The sequence below is a fragment of the Apostichopus japonicus genome, chromosome 13 (genome assembly GCF_037975245.1).
Source record: "Apostichopus japonicus isolate 1M-3 chromosome 13, ASM3797524v1, whole genome shotgun sequence".
In the NCBI taxonomy this organism is placed as follows: Eukaryota; Metazoa; Echinodermata; class Holothuroidea; order Aspidochirotida; family Stichopodidae; genus Apostichopus; species Apostichopus japonicus.
In genome coordinates this window covers 24,165,462-24,179,073 of record NC_092573.1, presented here as the reverse complement: position 1 = coordinate 24,179,073, position 13,612 = coordinate 24,165,462, and the positions used below count along the sequence as shown (strand labels likewise).

Sequence of the window (13,612 nt, the reverse complement as noted above, 5' to 3'; positions counted from 1 at the left end):
TCAATAATCACAGTACTATTGTAAGCACATGATAAAGAGGGGGTTGAATTAACATCATCATATTGTGCGAGAAATCTGTTGCCATGGTAATACTACATTTTGAAATGTAAACCAGTTTAGTTGAGGGATATATTCTACTAAAATCCTTTACAATGAATTATTAATTAATTGAAGTCACACAAACACCATTTTATTGGATTAAATGTGGATGAATGTAGGACACGGAATTCACGTTCAATATGTCTTTACCTATTAAAAGACATTGGACACACCCTGTGGATCCCCAGAAATGGGGACACAGTGCTTAAACATTTCCAGTCCTGTACTTTAGGTAGATAGAAAGGTGCATTTATGTGTATTGATGGAGACAGGTAAGGGAGAAGAGCACAGTAAATTCATATATCAAGTGGTGAAGAAAAAATTACAGTTTTGAGCACTGTAACAAGTAAATAGTCAGGGGTCCCCTGAGCTTTAACAATGTTGGAGAATGTTTTAACTGAGGCAAACGTTAAATGGTAAATTAGTATTGTGGTTGAAACAAACCCTGGGGGAAGGGTCTATAACTGTCCTTAATTTATAATCATGTTACAAAAAAATTCAGTAGATACAATCACCATACTAACCTAAACTTAAAATTAAATAATTTTAAGCAAGAATTTTATGATTCTTGTATCGAACAAAGAGAAAGAAATATCCTTCAAGATGAATTGCATAAACAGGCAGCTTGTTGACTTTAATAAGTATCGCAATGCAGAATAAAACAGCTCCGCTGGCTCAAAGTACATTCGATACACAAGTTTAAACATAAATTTCCTATTGCACAGCACATATATACACGTCCCAATAAATTTGAATAAAACACCAAGGCAATTATTATGAAACAAGTTTTTACATCAACTTATTTCACATCATGGATTTCTGACATATTTACAGCGTACAGTAGCTCCACGTACAAGGTTTTCTCACATTAACCTGTATAAAATTGGTTTATTCAAAAGAGTAATTCCACTGCAGGCATGTATTATAAAAGAGAAATAACATTCTAATGGTTGCTAGGACAACCAAAACATTGCATGCTAGCCAACAATTTTTAGGTCCTTGAGAGAGGTATCTCCCTCAAAAAATGTTGACAAACCTGAAGAAATTTTTCTTGCCTTTGGGAAGCAATCAATCAGCAGTTAATGAACCGCCAGCATAAGAAATCAATATACGGATCAGAGTTAGAAGTCGTGTAGTGAATAACAGCAAGCAGATGTAATATCAAGAGCCCAATTAACATAAAAGACTTTTAAAAATGTCAATGACAAATGCCGTTGCATATCATCCAAGGGGATCTGTTGTTCAAACAAAGTTAAGAAGAACATTGTATTGATTTAGTTATTAAAACTTCTGATTCAATAACATTACCAAATGATGTAGGCCTGCACTGGGGAGCCAACGTCATCGTTCATTATTAAGCCTTAAAGGAGCCTTCCAGAGATTTAGCATATTCTAAAAATTGAATGAACTTGAAAGCCAAAATATCTTCAAAACTTTGCTTTTCTTAAACCCCTATGACATATATCACAACTAAACACACTCTGCCTAAAGTCATCTCATGTAACGGATTCGCTACCGACGGTATTTAGCGGATCCACTGTCACTCACCTGCCAATAGAGAAACGTCATCGCCGTTTCGTCGTGATTCAGGAAGAGCTCCATTCTCGGTGAGAACACCCACTTCCTGAGCGTGATACAGGTCGGCTGGTTACTTGAATTACTTTGAAAGTATAATTTGTAAGGAAATTCGGAGGACTGTAATTTTCTCACTGTCGGTAGAATGACAAAAGGTGCAATGGAATAATGAGTGGTGGCTCTTCACTTTGCTACTGTACCTGCTGCAATTAACTGTATTGAATCAGGTATCTAACTGTTACATTGTGGCTATTTATAAACTTCTTTTTCTCTCAATTTTATCAATTTGGAAACGGCTTGTTCGGTTGGTTAATCTGCCTCTGGGGTGACGTCAAAGACCTAATTTCGTACACAATTAGCTTCCTTCATCCCTTTAAGAGATTCACATTAAACAGACGATTTGGTGGTGTTAATTTGGTGGTAATAGTTAAAGGTTGGTACAGTATAATAAATTATATTGGCCAAAGCAAGAGAAACAAATGGGCACAAGTGGAAGGTTCAGTTCCTATGAGGATATAATAAAATACAAAACAATTTTATGATAGCAAAGTCATTTTCTTGGCTATACAAGGAACCAAAGCAAATGTTAAGTGGGCCTATAATATAACTGAAAAGGGCTGATATCTGAGTGTTGTGCACATGTCCGGGGCATCTCAATTTCTTGTCCTCTTAATATTACAATAAAATGCACTCGGCCATATTTTAGTGACGATGATCATGTTAGTCTAAGGAATTTTGCTGAACGGTTAATATTACTTGCAATCTAGTTTTGTCCACTGGGGAGGCACAGAACCTTAAAAATCAGCTCCGTCTCGAAAAGTTCTGTACTTTGCACCCTAACGGAATTTGTCACCCACAAAGTCACTCTGCTTTGCAAACTGTGTATGATTTCTGTTTTACTGGTTCTGTAAGTTTAAGGTCCCTCCCTCCCCCCTTGCCCATCCTCCACCCCACCCTATGTCTCACAACTATAAACTCACATTTGGCCCTTCTGGAATATGGATATAGGCAATATCAAGTAATTAAACTGACAGTATTCCACTAACAAAGTCTGAGGATGTAAACAGAAATATGTTGAAAAGTTGTTACAATTATTATCATCATGATATATCTATCAGTGGTGGATTCACTCACTAAATTTCTTGCTGTGATGGAAAAGAGCAAAGTGTTCCGAGACTTCTTTCTTCATTTTCAACCTCTTCACCAATTCCTGTTAAAAGCAAATGAACAGATAACAAGATGAATAATTAAATCAACGCGAAGACAACGTGAGGCAGGTTGATCTTGTGAGGGTATTTTTAGAATGCAGTCAGGGTTTGGCTGTGGGTAATATCGTCAGGGAGGAATGGTGGATCGTGCTTTACTAAAGGACTGCTACAAACCAGAATTGTTGATACAGATAAAAAAAAAAACAGATGATTTATCTAAGATGGAAACAAAATGACACACTGACTTATCAAGATATTGTGGTTTAAAAAATAAAAAAAAACCAAAGTTAAATACCGTGAATTATTCACTACACAGTATCAAACCATTTTCTTTTTTAATCATGGTGTTTCACAACTGAGGGCTAACACCTAACCGATACCAGACTTCAATTTATAGGCATTTCACAAACCCAACTGCACATTTTACTAAGTCAAACTGTCTACGAGTCCAGCGGGGGCCTTTCCTTCGTTCTTACTTCATTTGTTACAAGAGAGGTGATTCTCACGAAAGAGTAAGAAACACGGTACTATTATGATTCTAAATTTTCTTGTAAAATTGATAACGATGGAAACCTATGAAACGGTTAAAAGTGAATCATGCACAAAGACAACAAAAAAAACTTGGCATTATTAAAGTCATGTCTGTTATTTTACTTATTTTTGTACTTTCTTGTCCAAATATGAAAACATGATTTCAAAAATGTAGATCTACTGAATACTGGCACTCAGCTGGAACTACCAGACATTAAATGACTTGTATTAACAAGTCTCAAAAATTCCAGGTTATTAACTGGTGAAATCTTAGCAGATTTTGCCAGTAGATATTAAGAACTTAAACACATGGTAAGTATGTTAATCCTTGTCATCCAAAGAATCAGGACAATTTATGTTCTTAACATAAGACCTGTATTACTGCAAAAATAAACTGATGTGTGTTGTAATTCAGGAAAATAACAAAACAGAACTTGATTCAGCCACAAGATGTTTTAAATTTAAACACATGGCATTTTTTCAGCAAGTTTACTAAACTTGTGAAATTTTAGGCCTGATTAACGCAACCAACGTGGGATATACAAAGAGAAATGAGTAACTCTCTTGAGCAGATTTTCCTTCATCAACGAGAAGATATTCCCAGAAACGTTAAATGTTCTTTAATTACAAAATGTTAGGACTTGTGTAATCTGAAGGATTTAACTAAATTACATTCCCCCCAAAGCGCAGCTTCAAACAGGTCAAACATAATAACAGGTAAACACTTTTACCTCAGACAGGCAAAAAATCTGACAATTACTGTACTTAATCATGTAAAAATAACACAAACAAAACAGGAACAAGACTCAACGGGGGAGGTGATTAAAAGAAAGGCTCGAATAATTTAACCTAGATTACAAAATACAAACCAAAATATTTTCTCCAGATTTTTAAAAGAGAAGTCTCAGAATACAGTACAATGTCCCATGACTCGAATACCTATGTCAGACTGTGAACTTAAAGAAGAAAACTTGATGCGTGGGACAGAATCTCATGATTGAGTAGTAAGTCTTCGAAGCACCTCGTTAATTAACGTGGGGATTCATTAAAACCAAGAACAAATGGAAAAGAGCTTGGGTAAACATCAGACAGCACTCTTGCAAAATGAGATTTATTTATAATTGCTGGCCTACGGGTATAATGTAGGAAACAGAGGCGCCTGATCAGTGACAGCTTTGTGGTCATACTCTGGGTCTCTCTCTCTCTGTTTGTACAGAGTTAATATTTAGATGCCAGATGCCAAATCTATTCTCTACTGCCTGTACCCCTTGAGAGTTATAAAAGCCATGTCCTGTGGAAACTGGTTGGAATTTAGGGATTTCAAAGTAAATTTGAGAGCTATTAATATTCGAACTTTCTAAGTATCTTTACTTCAAGGGACATTTAGACAAAATTATGATATTCTTTGCTGCGAGCAACATCCATGAATAATCATTCCATACTACATTTGAAATATATCTCTCGCTCGCACCACATTTATGGAGAAAAACAATTAATGAGGAATTGATTAAAAACCTAATTAAAAGATGCTGACGCTCCACCACTTTTTCATACAGACTTAATCATCACATCTAAAACAGCTCAGAATATGTTCAGAACCTTTCATCCTGTCTTCTATTTATTTTGAAAAGAAGAAAAGCAATTCAAATTTAAAACAAAATTGCTACGGGAGGTTTGTATTAAATCCTCCCAAAAATTTACCTGAAACAACGCAAAGAAAGCTGCTTCTAGGATTATAATTTATACAAGTTTCCAATTTTGAGGAAGACCAGCAGAAAAGATTTTGTCATTTTTTTCTGATGAGAAATCTGACTGTATTTATCACCTTGGCATAAATCATTTTTCTGTGCTGCTGCTGCAAATACGGCCATCGATCAATACCGGCAGACATTTGCTCCGCTCTGCTACTTAAGATTTTTCACAGACTGGAAATCATTCAAGGTTCTTAACATTTTCACCCTTTGTTGATTCAAAGAATTTTTTCTTCGCAGGAGTCATTTTTCATAGTCTCAACAGACTTCCGCAGACCGTCGCTGCGACGCTGGTGACATTTTCGCCCAACGTACGGTCGCCATGGTGATACTTTAAAAACGATCGCGACGGGGAGAGAAAGAAATCAGTGCAGCATTCTCAAACTCTGCTCTCCTATGTCAGCGGTAGAGACTGCTTCCTCCTAATTTTCAATTCTGCTTTCTAATTTGTTTCTTCCGTTCAATTATTTTCTCAAGATAGCTCTCTCCCCCTAAACAGATGAAAAAGATCTCCTGAAAGGGAGCCTAAGGCACTCTTGCGGAAGATCGTGCACAGATCCACCGACCGTTCCCTCTCTTCTGCTTTGTCTCCCGATATCTCAAAGTTCAACAGTTCCTCTAAGCTACTAATCTGCATACGTCTCTGTTACCGGATTAAAATCCAAACATTGTTTTTTTTTCAGGATAATCCTCTCTCTTCTCTTCCCAGACTCGGCTAACCATCAAAAACAAGTGATGTACAACACTTTTGTATGAATGCTGCTAGACGATAAAATTCTTCTGACCATAATTCATCGTCGAGGGTTACATATGAATTTAAATACTTGACTTCGAATCTTGTTTTTGTCAAGTTGCTTAAAAAATCCCATTTCAAAGCTTTTGATAATTCAACATTTAACAATTTTAATGTTTAAATATAATTTTCAAGTTTATGTAAAAATTGGCTGAACTGACTCGGATATCTAATTGCACATGGATAAATAAATGAAATATTCATATAGTGTAGAATGTTTAGTGGCCTTTTCCCTTTTGCTATAAATAGAATTTGCTGTACTACATGAGAAGAACTAATGTACCATTCATTGACCTCGCTAAGACAACGATGCAAGTAATACAGTTCATTGACCAACCATCAAGAGATTAGAGAACGTTTTTTAATTTGTTAGGCTAATTAAAACGGGAGGAATCAGCGATCCTCCAGCAACGGGAGTAAGATGAATTGCTAGATGACAGATCTCAGAAAGAAGAAAGTTTGTACATACTACTGTATATAACCAAAAACATTTGTTCATTCACAGCTATTCCCGTTCAAAGGACAACTAGGGAATAACTTATCCTGTATCGCATAGCCAAATGTTATGCAAAATGGTCAAATTGCTATACAAGAGCAAAGACGAATAGCAGCTTTTGTATACAGGAACCGTATTATTTTACTAGCTAGACAAAAGTCCAGAGCCTTCAAACCTTGCAAGATGCAAAAATTTGAACGACTTGCCTTAATTATTTCCTGACAACAGTGAAAATGACTGAACTACCAAGGTTAACATATAGAAGATTTGATAGAATTTGGAAGGAACAAGAATGAATTTTGTGGTCTCATGTGTGCATTATAAATGATATCACTTCTAATTAGGTTTGAATATTGAGCAGGAAGCTGAAACCCCATTCACTTGTACATTTTTCTTCTAACCTATGAAAACAACAGTTTTCTTACTTGCTTATGAACAGCAATGATGACACATTAATTAATTGCATTAATTTCAAAAAATGTGGTTGGCATGTGAAAATTTACAGCCGACACTGAATTTGTGAAAGAAATCCATCATTTAAATCCATCTCGTGATAGCTTTCGCTGAACCTTCATGAGCAGTATTCTTTTCTCTCTCTCTTTTATTTATTTATTTATTTATTTATTCGGGGGGGGGGGCAAAGTTGGCTGTCACTTTGTAAATCAAACAAATTACTTTCAGGAACATTAAGACATTTGAAAGAACAATATACAGCAAAATGGACATAAGGACTGAAAAGTAGAGACTAAACATATCATATTGGTTTGCTATGCTGTTGAAGTTGAAGTAATCAAAAGAGAAGCTTTCTTCAGCGTCCAATATTTTTACCTATTCGAAGAAACCTCTCACGCAAGATGAAAGTAGCTGGATTTAAGCCTGACTAAAAATATTCTTGTTTAAAAATTTTGAAAGAGATAAAGTAGGCAGTGGTCTGGAAGTGGGTTGACAGGTGCTTAACTGCTACCAATGTTTGTAAGCTTGGTGGATTAGAGTGCACATGTTACGTGGAGACATGTAAGAGATGAGTGCAGTAAAGATGACATTTTTCATGCATATAAATTAACCTTTATAGATAATCAAAAGAAATGGCTCTGTGCAACATTTGATGTGTACTGTCTTAGCTATCATTTCACAAACTGATAGTCCCCAGAGAAATTCTTAGACTCGCAAAATTAATGACATGAACACTCAGATATGAAACACATCACGATCTGATTTTGACATTACTGTCAATTTATAGCCTTAACAGAAGACAGTGTATCATCTAGTCTCATAGAGCCAAAAGCTATATAAACAAGAGCCCAAGGGCACTGTGGTTCCTTGCTTGGGGTATATGACAATACACATAATATTATCAAGCAAGATTGGGCTCAAATAGTCCAAGTAATTGTGGTCCTACATGTTCCCATAAAGTAACCAACACTATAGCCAACACTTTTGTAATCACAAAATGTGATCGGATTTTGGATCAAAAGGCACTTTTGAGATCTAAATATGGCGTCGAAAATGTAAGAAATATAAGAGACCTACAAGCGTGTCAACAGATATGATAACATTGGTGACCTCAGATGACATTACCTTTAAGTTTCAAAATGTTCCACCACCCCGTTCACAACTTGTCCCAAAATATCAACCATGTCACACCTTGGCATTGAGATTTAATTGCATTAAATTAAAAAAAATTAACTTTGAACTTGTATACATAACTTCACACACAAAGGTCACCCGAAGGTCAACCAATTGACATTTTTGATCGGTGAGACCTAAATAGAGCATGACTGTAAAAATTCAAACATTTTTTCTTTGCCCATTTTCTCCCCACCAAAATACTACTTTTTTAACATTAGCTGACCTTTGGTGACGTTGGACCACATGACCGTTAAGTTTGAAAATATTCCCCTATACCATTTGCAACTTTAGTCCAAAAAAATACACCTTGTCACACCTTGGCACTGGGAGTTATTGCATTGAATGTCTGAAAATTAACTTTGACCTCATATAACTTCGCACACGAAGGTCACACGGGGGTCAACCCATTGACATTTATGATCAGAAGGTACCTTTAACATCTGAAAATAGCATCGAAACTGTAAAAATCCACAAAACACGAAAAGGTCACCAGAGGTCAAATTGAGGTCAAGGGTCATCCAGATGCGGGTCGACAATTGGATAACATTGAAGCAACTCCCAACCCTAACGGACAATTTGTTCTCAAGTTATCGCAAAAATACTAGTTTTTTATCATTAATTGACCTTTGGTGACCTCGGATCACATGACCCTTAAGTTTGAAAATATTTCCCTATACCATTTGCAGCTACTCCAAAAATATCAACCTTGTCACAACTTGGAACTGGGAGTTATTGCATTAAATGTCTGAAAATTAACTTTGACCTCATATAACTTCGCACACGAAGGTCACATGGGGGTCAACCCATTGACATTTATGATCAGAAGGTACCTTTAACATCTGAAAATAGCATCGAAACTGTAAAAATCCACAAAACACGAAAAGGTCACCAGAGGTCAAATTGAGGTCAAGGGTCACCCAGATGCGGGTCGACAATTGGATTACATTGAAGCAACTCCCAACCCTAACGGACAATTTGTTCTTAAGTTATCGCAAAAATACTAGTTTTTTATCATTAATTGACCTTTGGTGACCTCGGATCACATGACCCTTAAGTTTGAAAATATTCCCCTATACCATTTGCAACTTGTCTCAAAATATCAACTGTGTAACACCTTGGCACTGGGAGTTATTACACTAAATGTCTGAAAATTAACTTTGACCTCATATAACTTAACATACAAAGGTCACCTTGGGTCAACTTAATGACATTTTTGATTGATGAGACCTAAATTAGAGCATCAAACTATACAAATCCAAACATTTTTTCTTTGCCCATTTTCTGCCCCCAAAATACTAGTTTTTTAACATTAATTGACCTTTGGTGACCTCGGATCACATGACCGTTAAGTTTGAAAATATTCCCCTATACCATTTGCAACTTGTCCAAAAATATCAACCATGTCACACCTTGGAACTGGGAGTTGTTGCATTAAATGTCTGAAAATTAACTTTGACCTTGTATAACTTCGCACACGAAGGTCACACGGGTGTCAACCAATTGACATTTTTGATCGGAAGGTACCTTTGATATCCAAATCTAGCATCAAAACCAAACATTTCCTTTTTTGCTCGTTTCCTCCCAAAATAAGCACATTTTTTCTAATGTGACCTTTGACCTTTTGACCTTGGTTTCAGATGTAGTTTAATCTCCTGATTCCAAAAAACAAAACGACAAGTCTGTACAACCATCCTAACTCCGACCGAAAAACTTTGACCCCATATAACTTCGCACATAAAGGTCACACGGGGTCAACCTATTGACATTTATGATCAGAAGGTACCTTTGACATCTGAAAATAGCATCAAAACTGTAAAAATCCCCAAAAACATGTTAAGGTCACCAGAGGTCAAATTGAGGTCAAGGGTCACCCAGATGCGGGTCGACAATTGGATAACATTGGAGCAACTCCCAACCCTAACGGACATTTCGTTCTCAAGTTATCGCAAAAATACTAGTTTTTTATCATTAATTGACCTTTGGTGACCTTGGATCACATGACCGTTAAGTTTGAAAATATTCCCCTATACCATTTGCAACTACTCCAAAAATATCAACGTTGTCACAACTTGGAACTGGGAGTTATTGCATTAAATGTCTGAAAATTAACTTTGACTTCATATAACTTCGCACACGAAGGTCACACGGGGGTCAACCCATTGACATTTATGATCAGAAGGTACCTTTAACATCTGAAAATAGCATCGAAACTGTAAAAATCCACAAAACACGAAAAGGTCACCAGAGGTCAAATTGAGGTCAAGGGTCACCCAGATGTGGGTCGACAATTGGATTACATTGAAGCAACTCCCAACCCTAACGGACAATTTGTTCTTAAGTTATCGCAAAAATACTAGTTTTTTATCATTAATTGACCTTTGGTGACCTCGGATCACATGACCCTTAAGTTTGAAAATATTCCCCTATACCATTTGCAACTTGTCTCAAAATATCAACTGTGTAACACCTTGGCACTGGGAGTTATTACACTAAATGTCTGAAAATTAACTTTGACCTCATATAACTTAACATACAAAGGTCACCTTGGGTCAACTTAATGACATTTTTGATTGATGAGACCTAAATTAGAGCATCAAACTATACAAATCCAAACATTTTTTCTTTGCCCATTTTCTGCCCCCAAAATACTAGTTTTTTAACATTAATTGACCTTTGGTGACCTCGGATCACATGACCGTTAAGTTTGAAAATATTCCCCTATACCATTTGCAACTTGTCCAAAAATATCAACCATGTCACACCTTGGAACTGGGAGTTGTTGCATTAAATGTCTGAAAATTAACTTTGACCTTGTATAACTTCGCACACGAAGGTCACACGGGTGTCAACCAATTGACATTTTTGATCGGAAGGTACCTTTGATATCCAAATCTAGCATCAAAACCAAACATTTCCTTTTTTGCTCGTTTCCTCCCAAAATAAGCACATTTTTTCTAATGTGACCTTTGACCTTTTGACCTTGGTTTCAGATGTAGTTTAATCTCCTGATTCCAAAAAACAAAACGACAAGTCTGTACAACCATCCTAACTCCGACCGAAAAACTTTGACCCCATATAACTTCGCACATAAAGGTCACACGGGGTCAACCTATTGACATTTATGATCAGAAGGTACCTTTGACATCTGAAAATAGCATCAAAACTGTAAAAATCCCCAAAAACATGTTAAGGTCACCAGAGGTCAAATTGAGGTCAAGGGTCACCCAGATGCGGGTCGACAATTGGATAACATTGGAGCAACTCCCAACCCTAACGGACATTTCGTTCTCAAGTTATCGCAAAAATACTAGTTTTTTATCATTAATTGACCTTTGGTGACCTTGGATCACATGACCGTTAAGTTTGAAAATGCTCCCCTAACCAGTTCACAACTTGTCCCAAAATATCAATCTTGTCACACATTGGCACTGGGAGTTATTGCAGTTTTAATATTTTCGGTTTTTGGACCATAACTGACCTTTGGTGACCTTTGTGGGCACCAGAAACAATAGGGCACACCTTCTCCATATGGCGGATCTATAGTCCAAGTTTGGCCTCAATCCAACATTCCCTTATTGAGATAGAGCGTACCCAAGCAAGTGTCACAGACACACACACACACACACATACATACACACATACATACATACATACACACACACACACGCCAACCTGACTGCATAGGTTCCTTTTGCTAAAGCAAGGAACCAAAAAGGAAAAATCGCCACATACACAAAAGCAGGTTTTATACTCAGCAGAACCACATTAAGATCAGTACTTTATTAAAAAATATATCATAAAACTTCAAAACTGTAAGCACTAATAAACAATACAATAAACAATAAACTTCACTGAGACCCATTTTCTCAAGCATCTGGAACAAGACAAAAGAGAATAATTTTCTGCCAACTTATTCTGTTCAAAATGAAAGTCCTGATCTTTCTGTCAAAGTTACAATTTAAAACAGGATTCAGGCTAACAATAGTACTAAGTGCCATGGCAATTTCCGGCAGGATTTGTTCAGATCTAAGAAAATAAATGATATTTCTGACTTTCATTTTCTTTTTCAATGTAACATTAGAGATTCTGATAAATATATGTGCATTTTTCCCTTTCAATCCTTGGTTGCTCCAGTGCCAAACAACAATACTGTATCTAAACGTTTTATAATTTCTTGGCTGAACCTTCTTTAACTATTGTCAGTTTTTCTTTTTTGGGGGTGGGGGAGGGGGGTTATTGTACAGTATTTGTTTGTGTTATAGATATTCCTATCTTTGTGTATGCTTTAAGCATGTTTCTTGAAGCAGTACCACTCCTTCAATCCTGCTTGAATAGCAAACATTTCTTTGTGCAGAGGAGGCACAGAGCATTGTCCCTGGGCCAAAAGCAAACATATATATTTCTTTCTTACAACACAGACTGTTTGGTTGTCTGATGACTTAGAATTTACATATTTCATGACTTTTCAGGGACTTTTTACTTAAAATTCATGTTTAGGGCTTTTGTTATTCCTTATTCTTATAATTTTTCCACAAGTATGCCAAGATTTTCAGAATGACAGCAAGCCTGCTAGTAGATAGACTGCATACTCAATACTGAATATTAAATACTTTTCCTTTTTTCGATTTTGCATTTGATTCTGATACTCACATCTATGACTAGCCACTTTAACAAGCTAATATTCCCTATTGGATGTTACCAACCAACACATGGCTTTCTTATGAACCCGATTATAGTTTTAAACTTTTTTTTTTAATTTTAAGTACAGTTATGGGGAAAACAGACCCTGCACCGTTGCTTGTTCAATTTGAAAATATCCAGAATTGAACCAGTTAGTGTATTTCCTGTCATGTAGACTTGCTTTTGTCTCACATTGCACTCAAACACCTCACCCACACACATACATACTATGATGTGAGTATCCTTCACAGGAAGCATACAATTTGCACATGATCAATCTAATCACTTTTGGAAAAAAACTCAACCTTATATGGAAATTAAAAGTCCCTCTCTGTGCATTTGGTCTACCATTTTTTTTAAAGATATTACAAGTACTCGAAAAACATTGCCACTGATTACCCTACTACACCCTCCAAAAAATACTTCATCAAATTGAAACTTTTCAACAAACGAAGGTTACTGCACAAAAAGTATTTCACTAAACGAAGGTCACTGCACAGAGTATTCAATGACATCAAGAGGATCCTCAACATTCGATCACTGGAACACATTTGTTACAGTTCTTCAGACACTTAGAAAGCATTGAAATATCTTTTACTGTACTATTTATAATGGAACTTGACTAGATCAAGCTTATGATGGACTTTGTTTAGGATTCTATTACATAGGATCGCATTGTGAAAAAGAAAAAACCAAAGTTAATTCAAAAGGTTTTTTGTAGGTACAGTTTAGAAAATATTTGTAGCATTGGAAAATTTCTGAAAATGTTGATTTTTTTCAAATAAACGATATTAACTGACCCTTTTTGAGGTATTGAAAATTCAAGAGCAGAGAAGGTCTAATTGGCATT

At 36.1% G+C, this 13,612-nt stretch overlaps 1 protein-coding gene across 1 annotated transcript in view; it reads right to left on the bottom strand.

Annotated features, from left to right (window-relative positions):
• Positions 1-13,612, bottom strand: part of LOC139979096 (sorting nexin-27-like) — a 66,157-nt gene that overhangs the window by 20,936 nt on the left and 31,609 nt on the right. Inside the window, exons 6-7 of the mRNA XM_071989764.1 lie at positions 2,809-2,884; positions 1,648-1,808 (exon numbers count right to left, since the gene is read on the bottom strand). Of these exons, the coding sequence (XP_071845865.1) occupies positions 1,648-1,808; positions 2,809-2,884 (237 nt within the window). The remainder of the gene's footprint in view (positions 1-1,647; positions 1,809-2,808; positions 2,885-13,612) is intronic.